Below are 13,213 nucleotides of genomic sequence, written 5' to 3'. Positions count from 1 at the left end.
AGCAATGAAAAAGAAAAAAAAAAATACAGAGCGATCGTTGATTTCACAGATGCGGCGACAGGGGCGGGCATCCCTTCGCTCGGTTTCGCCGTCGTTCGTTTCCCTTTCGATTTTTGCTCGCCCCGTCGCGCTCGGTTTTGCACGTGGATTGGCCGCGTGAAAATTAACGCGGCACAATTCTCTGTCCGGAGTCGAAATTGATGCGCCTCGACTCGCCGCCAGTCACGTAAATATTGTAAATCCCGTCGATGGGCGACTTGCAAGCCGCGACAGCGGCGTTTGATTAATCGCTGGACGATAATCGATGGATGTATTCGCGATTTTGTTACCGTAACATTTTCGTATCCAACCGCTTACGTATTATTAGGAGCGAATGGAAAAGGGAACGTGGAAATGAGGGGAGCGGAGAAGGAATCGGTCTCGGCTCGACGAGTGAATATTCATCGCGCGGAAGATCGAAGCTCCGCTTTTCAAACGAGAGCCAGTATTTACTAGGAATCCTTGGGACGATGGAGGATCCCGCGCCTCGTCGTTCCCCTCTTCAGAGACGGGACGAGCAATTTGTTTAACAGTTCGATAACGATCGTTTTGCGAACGGGACACACCGTGTAAAAGCTGTCGATACGCTTGAATGCATCTGGTGGATATTGGATTTTTTTAATCAACGATATTACTAATTTATTTAATCCCCTCCGTCGTCCCCCCCCCCCCCCCCCGCCGTTTAAAATTGTTTCGACCGCGTCGAAAATCGAGAGCAGATGTCCCCTCGTTTATAAAATACTAAATATCCCGTGGAATGAACACGCGAATCCTTTTCCACCCCCGGGGTGCGGCGTTAAATATTCCATATTCTACACAGAGGAAAGTATTTGAACGAATAATCTACAATGCAAATTTGAAAATGTTCTATAAAGTAGATGCTACAAGAGTTCCTCTGTCTTCGTTAGAGCAAAGGCGTGAGAATCAGGATTTCCCAGCCGCCTCGATTCCCTATTCAATCCTCCTTTACTTTCGAGTACACGAGGACACTCTGAGAAGTTGAAGAGCCGCAACGAAGAGCGGGGGGTGGGATAAAAAAATAGAAAAAGAAAAAGGGGCGAGAGAAAGAAGAGGAATGGTGGATAAATTACCTTGTGTTTGTCGACTAACACGGGTCTCAAGTGGCGGTCGAAGAGAAGCTTGTCAGGCTCGATGTTGATAGGGCTCTGTCTCCTTCCTTTGCTGCACAAAGACCATTGGGGGTTTATCAGCCCCCAAAACGAAGGACCTGCAAGCAAAACCGGAAGCGCGTGCTTTATTCTCATCCTTAATTAATCGAACAACTCTATTTTCAAACGACAACACGCTACTTTTCAATATTTAACGTACACACCTCTATGTACTAACAAAATTCGAATTAAATACGTTTTTCAATCCACTATACATTTTCAAAGACGCGAAAGAGTAACGGGATTGATTCATATTAAAAAGAATTCGTTCGTGCGATTCTTTTTTTTTTCTATCAGAAAAAAGCTTTCGAAACAGCCATCATCGTGCGCTATCGACGCGTAGACCATTACCGGTATCGCGAGCATCTAATCGGGAAGCGTTTCCAGCGGCGCCGCCGCGGCCGCGGCCTGGAAAACAATTTTTCCCGGCGCGGTTTCCAATTTTCCCGGCTGGGAAGTTGGTCGAAGTTCACGCGGTCGGCAAAACCGCGGCCGCGGCCATCCCAGGCGGCCGCGCGAATCGCCGTCTGTCAGCCGTTTGGAAATTTGAAATTTTTATAATTTCAACTTTTCCGGGTGGGCTGCGCCGGCGCAGCACCCGCCAACGCCGCCGCCACCGCCGGAACCTTGGCTGCTCGCGTCAACTTTTATTCGGTAAAAGGGCTTTCGAACTCGTTTCGACTGGCGACGCGAAAACCAACAGGGATCTCGACCCCTCCCGCGCCTCGTCCCTCTTTTTACATTTCTGCCCGCTTCCGTTCGTATTTACCGGCCGTCTCCTCAGAGAAATTTAACTTTCTTTCACGTGGACCGCGGAATCGATACCGGGGCTAACGAGTCGGTCCTTCGTGAATTTATGGCTCGAGAAACGGGATTTTCTGTTCTGTTGGGTTGCCGTAATCTGTCCTGGAACTTGCGGAGAAGAGAGATGATTCCTTCTTTGAATAATTAATAGAACAATTCGACGATACGACTTTGGTGCACGCGAAAGACGAACACGAAGATTACTTCCGCTCGATAACAGTCTTTAAGTAGTCGAGAAATTTTTAAACAAAGCACCGAACGAGTGATAAAAGGAACCCTCGAACGAGAACAAGCGCTCCCTTGTATCTTCGAATAAATATTAAACTCCATTCCAGAGCAACGCGCTCTCAATCTCAGCGATCAAACATGATTTTTCAACCTCGTGCGCCGGAGGGGCGTGCAACGCCAACACGGCGCACGGCCGCAATAAAACGATTAGAACCGAGCAGAGACACCAGACGAGCCATCGGCCGCGTCTTTCGCTTTAAGCGCGATACAATTCCGTCGCATTCTCCGTCTTCCAACGTTCCGACGTCTACGATATTAACGATCCACCACCGCCTCGCCGGGGGTGAGTAATAAATTATTGCTCGTATAAACAACTCGCTATAACCGACGCGGCAGGCACGTCAGCACGGAAATTTGCCACCGTGACGGCACGCGACGTCGCACACAAAGTGGCCCTTCCACGACGATCCATACACGGCCAAACGATCGTCCAACAAACTGTTCCGTGATACGTGCTCATCTTTGTTTAATGCATAATAAATCAGAACGTTCGCCACGATGTCGCTGAGTGATTTCGGCGCACACCCTCTTATCGCCGTTTAGTAATTCGATCGATCGTATCGCTCGAGATTGTAAGATTCGCAGAAACTTTCATCGCGAGCCGTCATCCTTTTTACTTCGCTCGATCAATTCTTAATTCTCTGACGTTCGATCCTCTAAATTTTCGACATCCAGTTGACGTAGTTCAATCCTATTTCCATGGTCGAAGAAAACATCATCGCCAGAAGCGATCCCCGTTGAATCGTACGCGAGACGCTCATAGACAGTTCTTTCGTGTCTGTACAATAGGATGAACTAACGGTACCGCGGCACGTGGGTGTAATTAAAAATTATAACCTTGGTACACGCGTGCATGGTATCAATGATGGCGTGCATCGTTCTGCTAATCGCACCGTGAGATCTTCCAGTCGTGCATTCTTGCCTTTATCGGTGTCACGTGAACGCGATGAACTTAATTGCAAAAAATTCTCTCTGTCTCTCTGCTACGATATAATATCTCTCTGAAATGCGTATTAAAGTTTTTTAAATATACTTTCTATGGCGTTTCGCTAAAATATTCATACGAATTGAGAAATGAAGTTTGAAAGTGAAAGTCCTCGATCGCACAAGGGTTGATCTCGCAGAATAAACATCGACGTTCGTAATGAAAGCCTTCGTGTCGTATAGAACGAATCTAATTTTTGTACGCAGATTCTTTCTGTTCGACCCCTTCTCGGCTTTACTGCGCGCAATATCCAACATTCCTTCGCAACATTCTCCACCAGCGGCCTACGCGCGGTATCAAAAGCCCCTAACAGCACCGGTGAGAGTATCCAAAACACTCGAAACGCCGGTTCACGCGGTCAAAACGGCGCATGCCGCGCGTACGATTTATAGTATCTCGCGCGAGCGTATCGCGTCCAGGCGTCGGCTATTTGTCAAGCGAACGCAACATTAACCCGATATTTACAGCGTCGCCTAGTCCACGAACCGGGAGGAATTTCATTTTCGTGCAGCCTGTTACGCAGCCTCGTTCCTTGGCCACCGATATAATTGCATAATTAGCTGAGTCGACGGGTCCAGGCCACCATCTCTCTCTCTTTCTCTCTTCAGGTTAAGGCTTTCCGCGCAAACTCTTAGCGCTCCAAGGGTGCAGCGGGGGTGAGTTGGAAAGCTAGCAGCGTCTGAGAGGGACGAGCCTTCTAGTTAATGGAATAACGGTGGCCAGATGGAATGATTACTTTCTTATCACCCGAAGGCAGGTAGACTATTATGGCATTCATCAGCTACCTGGAGGAAACGGGCACTGGTGGCCGCTGGGTTGAGGTCGACGATGGGGAAAAGTGCGCCTCGGACGAGGCGAGAGGGGTGGAGGTAGATAACAGGAGAAAGGGTGATAACTGGAGAGCTTTGCTCGGTGTATAACCGGTTACCAGACCGCGTACTCTCTCTTTCTCTTTCTCTCTCTCTCTCTCCCTCAAGCCGTCTCTCTTCCCGTCTGTCTTGGAAGGGGGTGTAACAACCCCATTATTGAAACTTCAAGCGCGGAGCAATCATTCTGCAATTAGCAAAAGTGATTAAGTGTAGAAGCTAACACAGCCTCGCAGCCCGCTCCGTTTGCCCTCCTTCACGATGTTTTAACCCTGGTTACACCCTGCCTGTTCTTCTTCCGTCCTCCGCGCGCGCCACCCTCCACCGCTTTGCGACCCTCCTCCATCCGCTCCCTCCTCATCGTGGAGTCGTTCTCTGCGGCACGAGAAGGAGCTCGTAGCCTACACCGTGGTCCTTGTTGATCCCCTTTGCGGACTGGCTTAGCAGCCTTAGCCACCCCTATCGCGCTTCACCCTCCGCGGGGCGGTTCAGTGCCACCGGTTTTAATTATTTACGTCTCCTCGAGAGAGACCTGGGAGCGCCTAACCATTTTCAGTCGACGAACAGGGCCGGTTAATAAATAAACGCTCCGCAGAGTTCGCGATTTAACGGAAAAACGGGATTTCGTCGGAAGGGTTATGAATTTCATAGAGGGGTTGATTTTCCAATTTGTTCCGAGACAGATACGCGTCCTTTGTTCGCTATCGCTAACAAACGTAATTACAGGTTTGCCTAAGACGCGATTAATTGTCGGGGATTTTTCTCGCTCCTCTTCACGAGAGAGGAGTAGCTTCATCCCCTGTCTGGTTCTTTTCTTACCGCTTTCTCGGCTGGTTCTTCCTCAGCCTGTCTATCGGTGGGCTCGAATACAAAGATAAGGGAAGAGGTTCGTCAGATTCCTCTCGATAAGGAGGACGTCCTCGAGGAATGGAATTAATCAAGGCCGGATTAGCCCCGCCGCGAGTTCTCGATAAAAACAATTAATCGGCGAACGAAGCGGCGGACGGAAAAATGCCGGGAATCCTTTCTTCGACGGGGAAAGAAAAGGGTTACCGAGCGTCTTAAGCTCCCGTCGAGGTTTGCGGAGGCAAATTACTTCGTCGCGGTTTACGAACAATTCCTCCGCGCCGACGATTTACAAATTTTCATTCGAAACAATTTCAAACAATTTGCAATTCCGGCTCACGGTAATTCAGACCGATTTGAAATTCTAATTTAGAGTAATATAGAATTTCTTTTGGCGGGAATTTAATCTGTCTGGAAATTGTTCTCCGTGCCTGCCAGCCAGCTTCGCGTACAATTTTCTTTACCGTGAAAAGTAACAACAGCGCGACGTAATCGTGCTTAATGGAAGACATTTTTTGAATATCGTGTTATAACAGACGTTTACCCATCGAGATTACCACTGACCGGAGAATTCGAACAATACATCCATTTCGAAGATTTCCTAACCATCCCTACAGGCATGCAGGCATTTCCTGTTCATAAATCTTCGCCACCACCGCCGCTTAAAGCATTGCCCTGGCTACAATGAAATGTCAATCCCCGGCCTCGATAGCGGCATTCCTGTTCGACCAATGAAATTCTTCCGACGCTGGTTGCGTGACGGGCAAAGTTGAAGCAGAAATCAAGAATTCAACGCGAGCAACGACTTACCCTCGTATGAATTAAGATTCCAAGGGGTGGAAATGGCTACGGGTATGTCTGATCATCCCCGTCAAGCATCGTAGGAATCTTTCCGCGTTACACGACTGCGAAAAGAGGTTCTTCTTGTAATTAGATATTTTTAGCAACTAGAGACTAGGGTGCACCGTCCGGAGCTAAACGAAGCTGAAGTTAGAAACGCCTATGGACGGCCAGAAAGTTCAACCACTTAGTATTCAACAGTCATCAATTAGGAATTCAATCAGTTAGTCACACTTTGGAACAGTTAGCTCGGGTCAGCCACGAGTTACAATTAGAAGCTAGTACTTGGGCTACGAATAATGTTAAGATCGCAGCGGTGGCTTCTGAACTTGGAAGCATCGCGACGACGATTTTGGTCCCCAACAAATTTCTTTTAATCCATGGTAATCTGTTACAAAAGAATCTCGAAAATCACGAATCGCAGGCATTCACCGAGCGCTTCCACCCTCGGCCAGCTCGCATGCCTTCCTCGAACCATCCAATTCGAGCACCCCAACCTAGGATCAGCCTATAAACACCTCCATCCATCAACCGTGTCACTCGTGGTACCTCGAAAGCTCACGATGAGTCGCGATATCTCTCGTCCGGAGTTTCAAGGGTGGATGGGCGAAAAAAAAAATGAAAAAATGAACATAAAAAACGAAGCAGCGAAATGCCTCGTGGAAAAAGCCTAATTACCTAAGGGTGGGGAGGGGTGAGCGTTCATTAGCGTGTGGATTTTACGGCTTCTGAAAATCACCAGGCACAGACGCGAACCGGCCGTGCTTACACGGTGGACAAAAGATACGCGGGGCGCCGCGGAAAGGGTAGTTGATTGGACGAAATGTATTCATGTATGCATATGAATTCCGAGGCTAGGCTGAGGCGTCGCAGACGCCTCAATGTCTGCCGGCTAAGGCCCGGCTGCTTGAAAAACATCTTAATTGGACTTGGCGCGCTGTCACGATGCCAATGGACCCTAACGCTCGCCCCCCGTCAAGGGGCGAGCAGCCAGCTTTCAACGGTTCTGTCCACTCCTGCCTCTCTCCCCATCTTTTTCGCTGTTTTCGAATCCGCTATTGCACGATACCGGCTGGTTGGGCCGCGGTATCGTCGCGAATGCAAAATCGAGGGGGTGAACCCTCTTTTAGGGGTGTAAGAGGATCTTGTCGTAAGCGCAGCGTCGGACGAGAGTTCGTTTGTTTCTCTTGTCCGTTGGTGGAGAATGCGTTTTATTAAGAGGCATTCTTTAGAGCTGCGTATGGTCCTCGATGTCTTCTTACTTGGACCATTTGGAGAAGAACAGTGCTCTCTTCAATGTTCTAACGTAAAAGAGAACTGTGTGTAAAATGTTTATATTTCTTCTCCATGAGTTATTCCTATCTTTATATTCAAAAATCAAGTATTGTCGATCGTGGATGAGGGGAGAAGGAGAAAAAGGACAGGGTCGAGGACGCGCGGCGGCATTCCGGAAACGCACTCGCGATACATGCAAATAGAACGACGACGGAAGGATTACTTATGTTAGAACGCGATGGAAGGACAGAGAGAAAGGGAGAGGGTTGGACGGGGGATGCTATTTCCATAAAAATTCCCGATCCCTGGCGGATCAATCCCGATATGCATGAAATATTCAAAAACAAAATGATTACAGCCTTAAAAGCGGCGCGGTGCACCCGGAAGTATCGGATAGGGAGGCGAAACGAAAATAACGAGGGCCACGGAAGTAGACGCGAAACAAAAGCATGAATATAAGATGGTTAAAAGCTCCGCGGGGAGGGAAATATTTACTTGGATAATATTTCACGATGGGACCCCTGACGATGATGACGACGGTGGAGACGATTCGCCCCTCGTGTCCTGACAAACCGGCTTTATGACCGTGATTAGTGACTAGATACTAATACCGTGATACCGGCTCTAATCTTGTCCTTCCCTCCGAGTCGTAGAGTTGTATGCAATCAGTGCAATCTCAGAATACACAGTGTTTCTATCCGGATGGGGTGGGATACGTCCCGAGTAATTCAGGGTATGTTTGTGCTCAGGAAAACGCTCGCCAGATTTATAAGGAAAGAGGTGAACCACGAATAAGTATAAACGAAAAAAGTAGTAAAAAATTATGTGGAAGAGTTGTTCGTCGTTCGGTTATTTTTTCGTTGCCGACGATATTTGCCGTTTTCAGTTTCGCGCATAGTACAACCTATAGTTTACTCTTTATGGGTATAAATGATTTGTTGCAAGAGAAATAAGCTGCGTCGTATATCACGATTCGCTGTGACACCGAAATATCAAACGTGGCAACCGTTGATTTATTATTTTAAAAGACACCATTAAAGACCCATTTATTAGATATTCGCAAAAAAAAGGTACCATTGTCACGCGGGAATGAAGCACCGACGAGCGAAAGAAGGCAAATCGGAGGCGGAGTAAAAAAGATGAGAGGAAAGAAGAAACGTAGGCGATGTAATTCGTAGGGCGGCGTAATTCGAAGTGAACACCGCTCGATTGTTTTAATAATAAATAAACGTCCGCCAAATCGATCTTCGCGTGACCGATCGCGATCCTTAATTAAATTATCCCGTCTGTTAATAAATTTCTCTCTCCAGCCCACGCCGCCCTTCGTTCCTTTCTCATTAATATCCCCCGATTAATTTGTTTTGACAGGCAAGCTCGCTGCAAACAGCAATCTTAAGAGGGGTCCCGTCGCGAAAAAGAGATAACCTCGTTCGTCGATCGATGAGTTCCACCGCTCGAGCGGAGTCCTTCTACCCCTTGCGCCCGTTACCCAACCCCCGTCTAAACCAACCATAGCGCGCACCTTCTTCGCCTCTCGTTCACCCTGGAACCAGATGCTCGTTGGTTGGCTGCGACACTTTTCGTGTTCTCACGAAGCCGATAAATCTCTTTCTCTCGTCCCGTGAAAACGAGAGTTTCCCGTGGAATCGAGGTACGACCAATGGAAGCTGCACCTACACGCTTCGCGTCTCGCGTCCTCCTTTCTCCGTACCTGCTCCCGACTTTTTTTTCATTCCGAGAGGTTTGTTCCGTTTCCGTTTCGCTCGAATACCCCTCGAATCGTTCGCGGGACGTGTTCGTTAGATTTTACCATGCGAATGATTCGAATCCGCGGGCTGGTTTTTGCGTAAAGGCTGCCTCTCGCGCGAACAGATCGACGGTGTTATAGTAATGTTAAAAATGTCAGAGCTACCAGGTCGCGGATTATTCTTACTCGAGAGTATTTATTCGCTCGAGTTAAAATGTAGTTCTTTATCGATTTAATCGAGCTTGAAGAGGGTAATTGGGAAAATCGATAAAACGACGAGACGTGTATCGGGAACGATTATGGTGTCTTTGGTACGTTTTCCGGCACGGAACGAAGACGGGCCGGAAGTTTGAAGATCGTCTGGTCCCGGGGAATTTTTGAGACCGTCAAAAGCCACGAAAGTTTCGGTAACACATTCAAAGCTTTCAAGATTTGCAGCACTCGGGAGACTTTCGAGCTTCCGAGCCCATCACGGTTCGGATAACATTCGAAATAATTTTAAACTTCACGCTGCTCCGATCTCGGCGAAAGTTTCCGCGAAACTTGTCGCGGACCTCTTAGAACGTGTCCGCGGAACAAAACTCCATTTTAAGGGAAAAATGTCCCGGAGAAAGCTTCGAGCCACCCCTCTCACCCCCAGCGATCCGTTTACGCTTCGATCTGTTTGTTTCCTCGTTTAAAAGCTACGTCTGTACCAACTTTCGTCCCCATCCTCCACCGTCCCTTCGTTCCATTATTCCTACGAATCTAATAAATCGTCTCGAAGTCGAGCGAATCGGTTAAAGCCTCCCTCGTTATCGGATCTAATCGAACTTCCGCGTAATTAACCATTTCACGCGTTACTTTAATACATTTATAGAACTGAGAATAGCGACGCTATCGCGAACAATTTTATCGTTCGATGGACCGTTGGGTTCGACTGGGGGTGCGGGTCAAAAGGGGATAGAACGCACGGCGCAAGTTCGCAAGTAACGAGGGACAAGTCGAACGATCGACGATCAGCCCTCGTCTACCGCCATAGGGAAGGTGGAGGGGCGGGTAGAAGTTTGGGAACAGAACGGAAAATCCCATTCGTCCTCGACTATATAGCAGGCCGTAGTCTAGAAAAATTTCTGGAAGACTCTAATAAAACTTTCACGGTTGCTCGAACCCGGAAGCAGACTCCGTTCTGGGATCACCCCTCGGCTATTGTCTCGCGATAGTTAAATTCGAGATTATCGGGGACAGGTAACTCGAGTGGCGCGCGAAATGAAATATACTCGGCGGTAAGGGTGGGCCAGGGGGTGCGCCATGCGCGGCGCGCACGCTGGATTACGTCTCAAGTCTTCCCGCCATTTAGCCTGTCGAGCGTCGAATTAATTACCGTGGTCCAATTAATCAACGTCGTTTCATCGGACGCGTTCGAGTCTGCCTCGGGTATCCCACCCCCGGCAGCCCAAATGACGATATCATTGAACGGCTGATTTTCCAGGTTGTACGCGATCGGGACGCCCGCGCGGATGTTCCCTTTGTTCGTCAGGAGAAAATCGATAGAGTGATGGGTACCGTTTTATAGAAACAGTATCCACTTCTGTCCGACATATTTTAGTAGGCGACTTGCTGTTGCGAGAATAGAACGAGGTTAATTAATAGAAGGATTCTTAGTCAATTGAAACGGTACGTCGATGGAAATTGGAACAGGTCGCTGGTACGCGTGTCTTCTGTGGGTAAAAGGAAAGAAGAGGAGCAGAGCAAAAATTGATAGGAACGAATGAAACGCTGTAGAAAGGCAATTAAGAGTAACAGCCGGAATTACGAGCAATTCGAAAAGCTGTACGTAAACATAGGGGTGATACGGGGGTGGGGGTTGGTTTTGGAGCTTACACGCGGTGCACGCGATAACGATATCGGCCGATTCGCAATTCGCGACGGTGCGCTGTGGACTCGCGCTAGAACAGACCGATTTACGCACCGGCGCTGTCGCAGTTGTAAATTCGTTAATTAACTAAGGTAATTGCTCCTGTAGCCGGTTAATGCATTCAGCCAGCTCCGGCTGAATAGGCTGGTACACGCATCATACGGCCACCGACACGGCCACGCGAACGAGTTCAATTTGAATATAAGCAGTCTGCCCACCGCGCCGCGCCACCCCGTCCTCCTGAAATTTCTGCGGTTTCCTCGAATTTCGTTTTCGAGCTGCTCTCGGAACCTCGGCCAGAGTTGGTGCCGGGTATTAATTTCCCGATAGGTGCCGGTATCCGTCCGATACGAAACTCGACCGGCGTTCAATCCCTTCGTTTCGAGCTAAATAATAATATCGTCTAACTGGTAACGCGTTTCATCTTCTTACGAAGGAATTGGATAGAAAATCCGTTCGTCCTTACGGAACGGTCGAAACGTCCACCCTTCCGCTTATCAACCCCCCTCCACGCCACTAAATACGAAAACATCGGCAGCTATTGTACAACTTCGCGCCTGTCGAACGAATCAACCAAGTTTACGTTCACCGTGAATTAAATTACTGCAGTCCAGAGGGGTCCCCTACCATTTCGTGTTCAATTAAATAGGAAAAGTTCCAGGCGAGGGCAGACGTCGTCCCCAACCATAAATTCCCCTCTTTCTCTACTGTCTCCGAAAAAAAGATTCGAGATTAAACATTTATTTTATTTAACGCGGTGTAACTTTTTTTAAAATAAATAGCGGAAGGAGTAGTGGCGCGAGGATTAAAAAGTGAACTCGCACGATTCCTCAGCGTTTTAGCTCTCTCTTCTCTCTCTCTCTCTCTCTCTCTCTCTCTCTCTCACCCTCGCGATTGAACGAACCAGGGATACACGTCTCCCGGAAACGGTGGGAGTCGTAAAAGAAAATTTACAGCGGCAACGTCAGAAGTTGAGGAAGAAGATATCGATCGCGGGGGTTGGGGCGCCTGGATACGGCCAAAATGGGCCGTGAATTATTAATTAATAGAGCGATGCTAAGAAACGCGCGGCGAACTTCGCGGAAGAAAGGAAAGAGAACAGAGGTGGAATACAGCTCGTCCGAGTTCCGATGAAAAATAGAGCTCGCCGGGCGATTAATCCTCGAATTGATCGCGCCAACTTCCACGCCCAACCACCCCCGCTATATTGAATTCTTCGACCTCGAATCGTCCGCCAAACTTTTGTAGAAACGACGAGCGAACGGCGCTTGGTCACGAACGATACGGAAATCGGCCAAGGAACCGCTTTGTCGCGCCTCTCTTATTAACTATTCTCACCCCGTGTAACTGCGTTCGATCTCTCGAACTTGAGGGTAGAAAAGAAACAGAGGGCACGCGGCTACGTCAGTTCGCGTACGAGGTCCTGAACAAGCAGCGTGCAAAGAAACGCACGCAACTGCGAAGTAAAAATCTTGGGGAGAACGCGTTCGCGATGGAAAATTAGAAAAGCCGTTTTCCCGCCGGTTCGAAATCACCGCGGCGCATATTTGCCCTCTCGAGCGGTGGTAATGTATGCACGCAATCCAGCCAGGCTTGCTGGATGAACCAGCACCGGGAGAGTTGGTTTTCCGGAAACGTATTCTATGCATACATGCATGTTCAACACCTGCGGAGCGGCCGGTCCGGCCGTACCCGGGATGTTAAATTACGGCATTTAAATAATTTCATTTAATCTTCGCGCGGCCCGGCATCCCGCGCGGCCCTTCCGCTGGCGGCCGCGTTCTTGCGATTTCCGGTTCGACGGCCGAAATATTTTCCCGTGTAATTTCGCGGACCCGCCGAAATAACCGCGGGAACCGCGCCCGGCCACCGGAAAACGCCTTTCCGCGTATTCTCGTTACACCCCGTTTCGTTTCACGGGGATCAGAGCCCGATGAAACGATTCCTCGGCGCGCCGCGACGAATCGAGCGAAAAAAGAAAAAAAAAAAAACGAAAGGATAGCCAGGAAAAGGGAAAGAAAAATAATAATAAAACGAAGCGAGGCGCGGTATATCGTTCTCTGATCGTTCCCCGGTGTTTGAACTGGGAATTTGCAAAGTTTCCAATTGTAACGAAGTATCAGTTTGAGAGAGAGAGAGAGAGATGAGTGATTCTCGTTAGATACGTTCGATTGTATTTGTTGGAGAATTTTTGCAGATTATTCCGACTAAACCTTGCAATGCGGTCCGCGGATATTTGAAGATAACCTCTGCGGTTCGATGTGAATGCTGTTTCTTTTTAATCAACTACTCCAAGTGTAACCCTTTTCATGCAGATTTAACGAATTCCGGGCAAATATTATTTTCTCCTAATTAAATAGTTGAACGGCAACATTTTTGCATGGATCGACGGTACCATCGAAACGATTCCTCTTCTTAGATCGCGAAATACGTTAGTCACTTTTCACATTCGTATTT

The 13,213-nt window shown here is 48.4% G+C and overlaps 1 protein-coding gene across 4 annotated transcripts in view; it reads right to left on the bottom strand.

Moving 5' to 3' along the window:
- The window catches only part of Carpa (Carbonic anhydrase-related protein A), a 416,930-nt gene that overhangs the window by 44,499 nt on the left and 359,218 nt on the right, over positions 1 to 13,213 (bottom strand). For all 4 annotated transcript variants that reach the window (XM_076898208.1, XM_076898218.1, XM_076898226.1 and 1 more), the window contains exon 4: positions 1,131 to 1,267. In XM_076898208.1, the coding sequence (XP_076754323.1) occupies positions 1,131 to 1,267 (137 nt within the window). The remainder of the gene's footprint in view (positions 1 to 1,130; positions 1,268 to 13,213) is intronic.

The sequence above is a fragment of the Xylocopa sonorina genome, chromosome 1 (genome assembly GCF_050948175.1).
Source record: "Xylocopa sonorina isolate GNS202 chromosome 1, iyXylSono1_principal, whole genome shotgun sequence".
In the NCBI taxonomy this organism is placed as follows: Eukaryota; Metazoa; Arthropoda; class Insecta; order Hymenoptera; family Apidae; genus Xylocopa; species Xylocopa sonorina.
The sequence above is the reverse complement of the archived record's forward strand: the minus strand, read 5'-3'. Positions and strand labels throughout refer to the sequence as shown.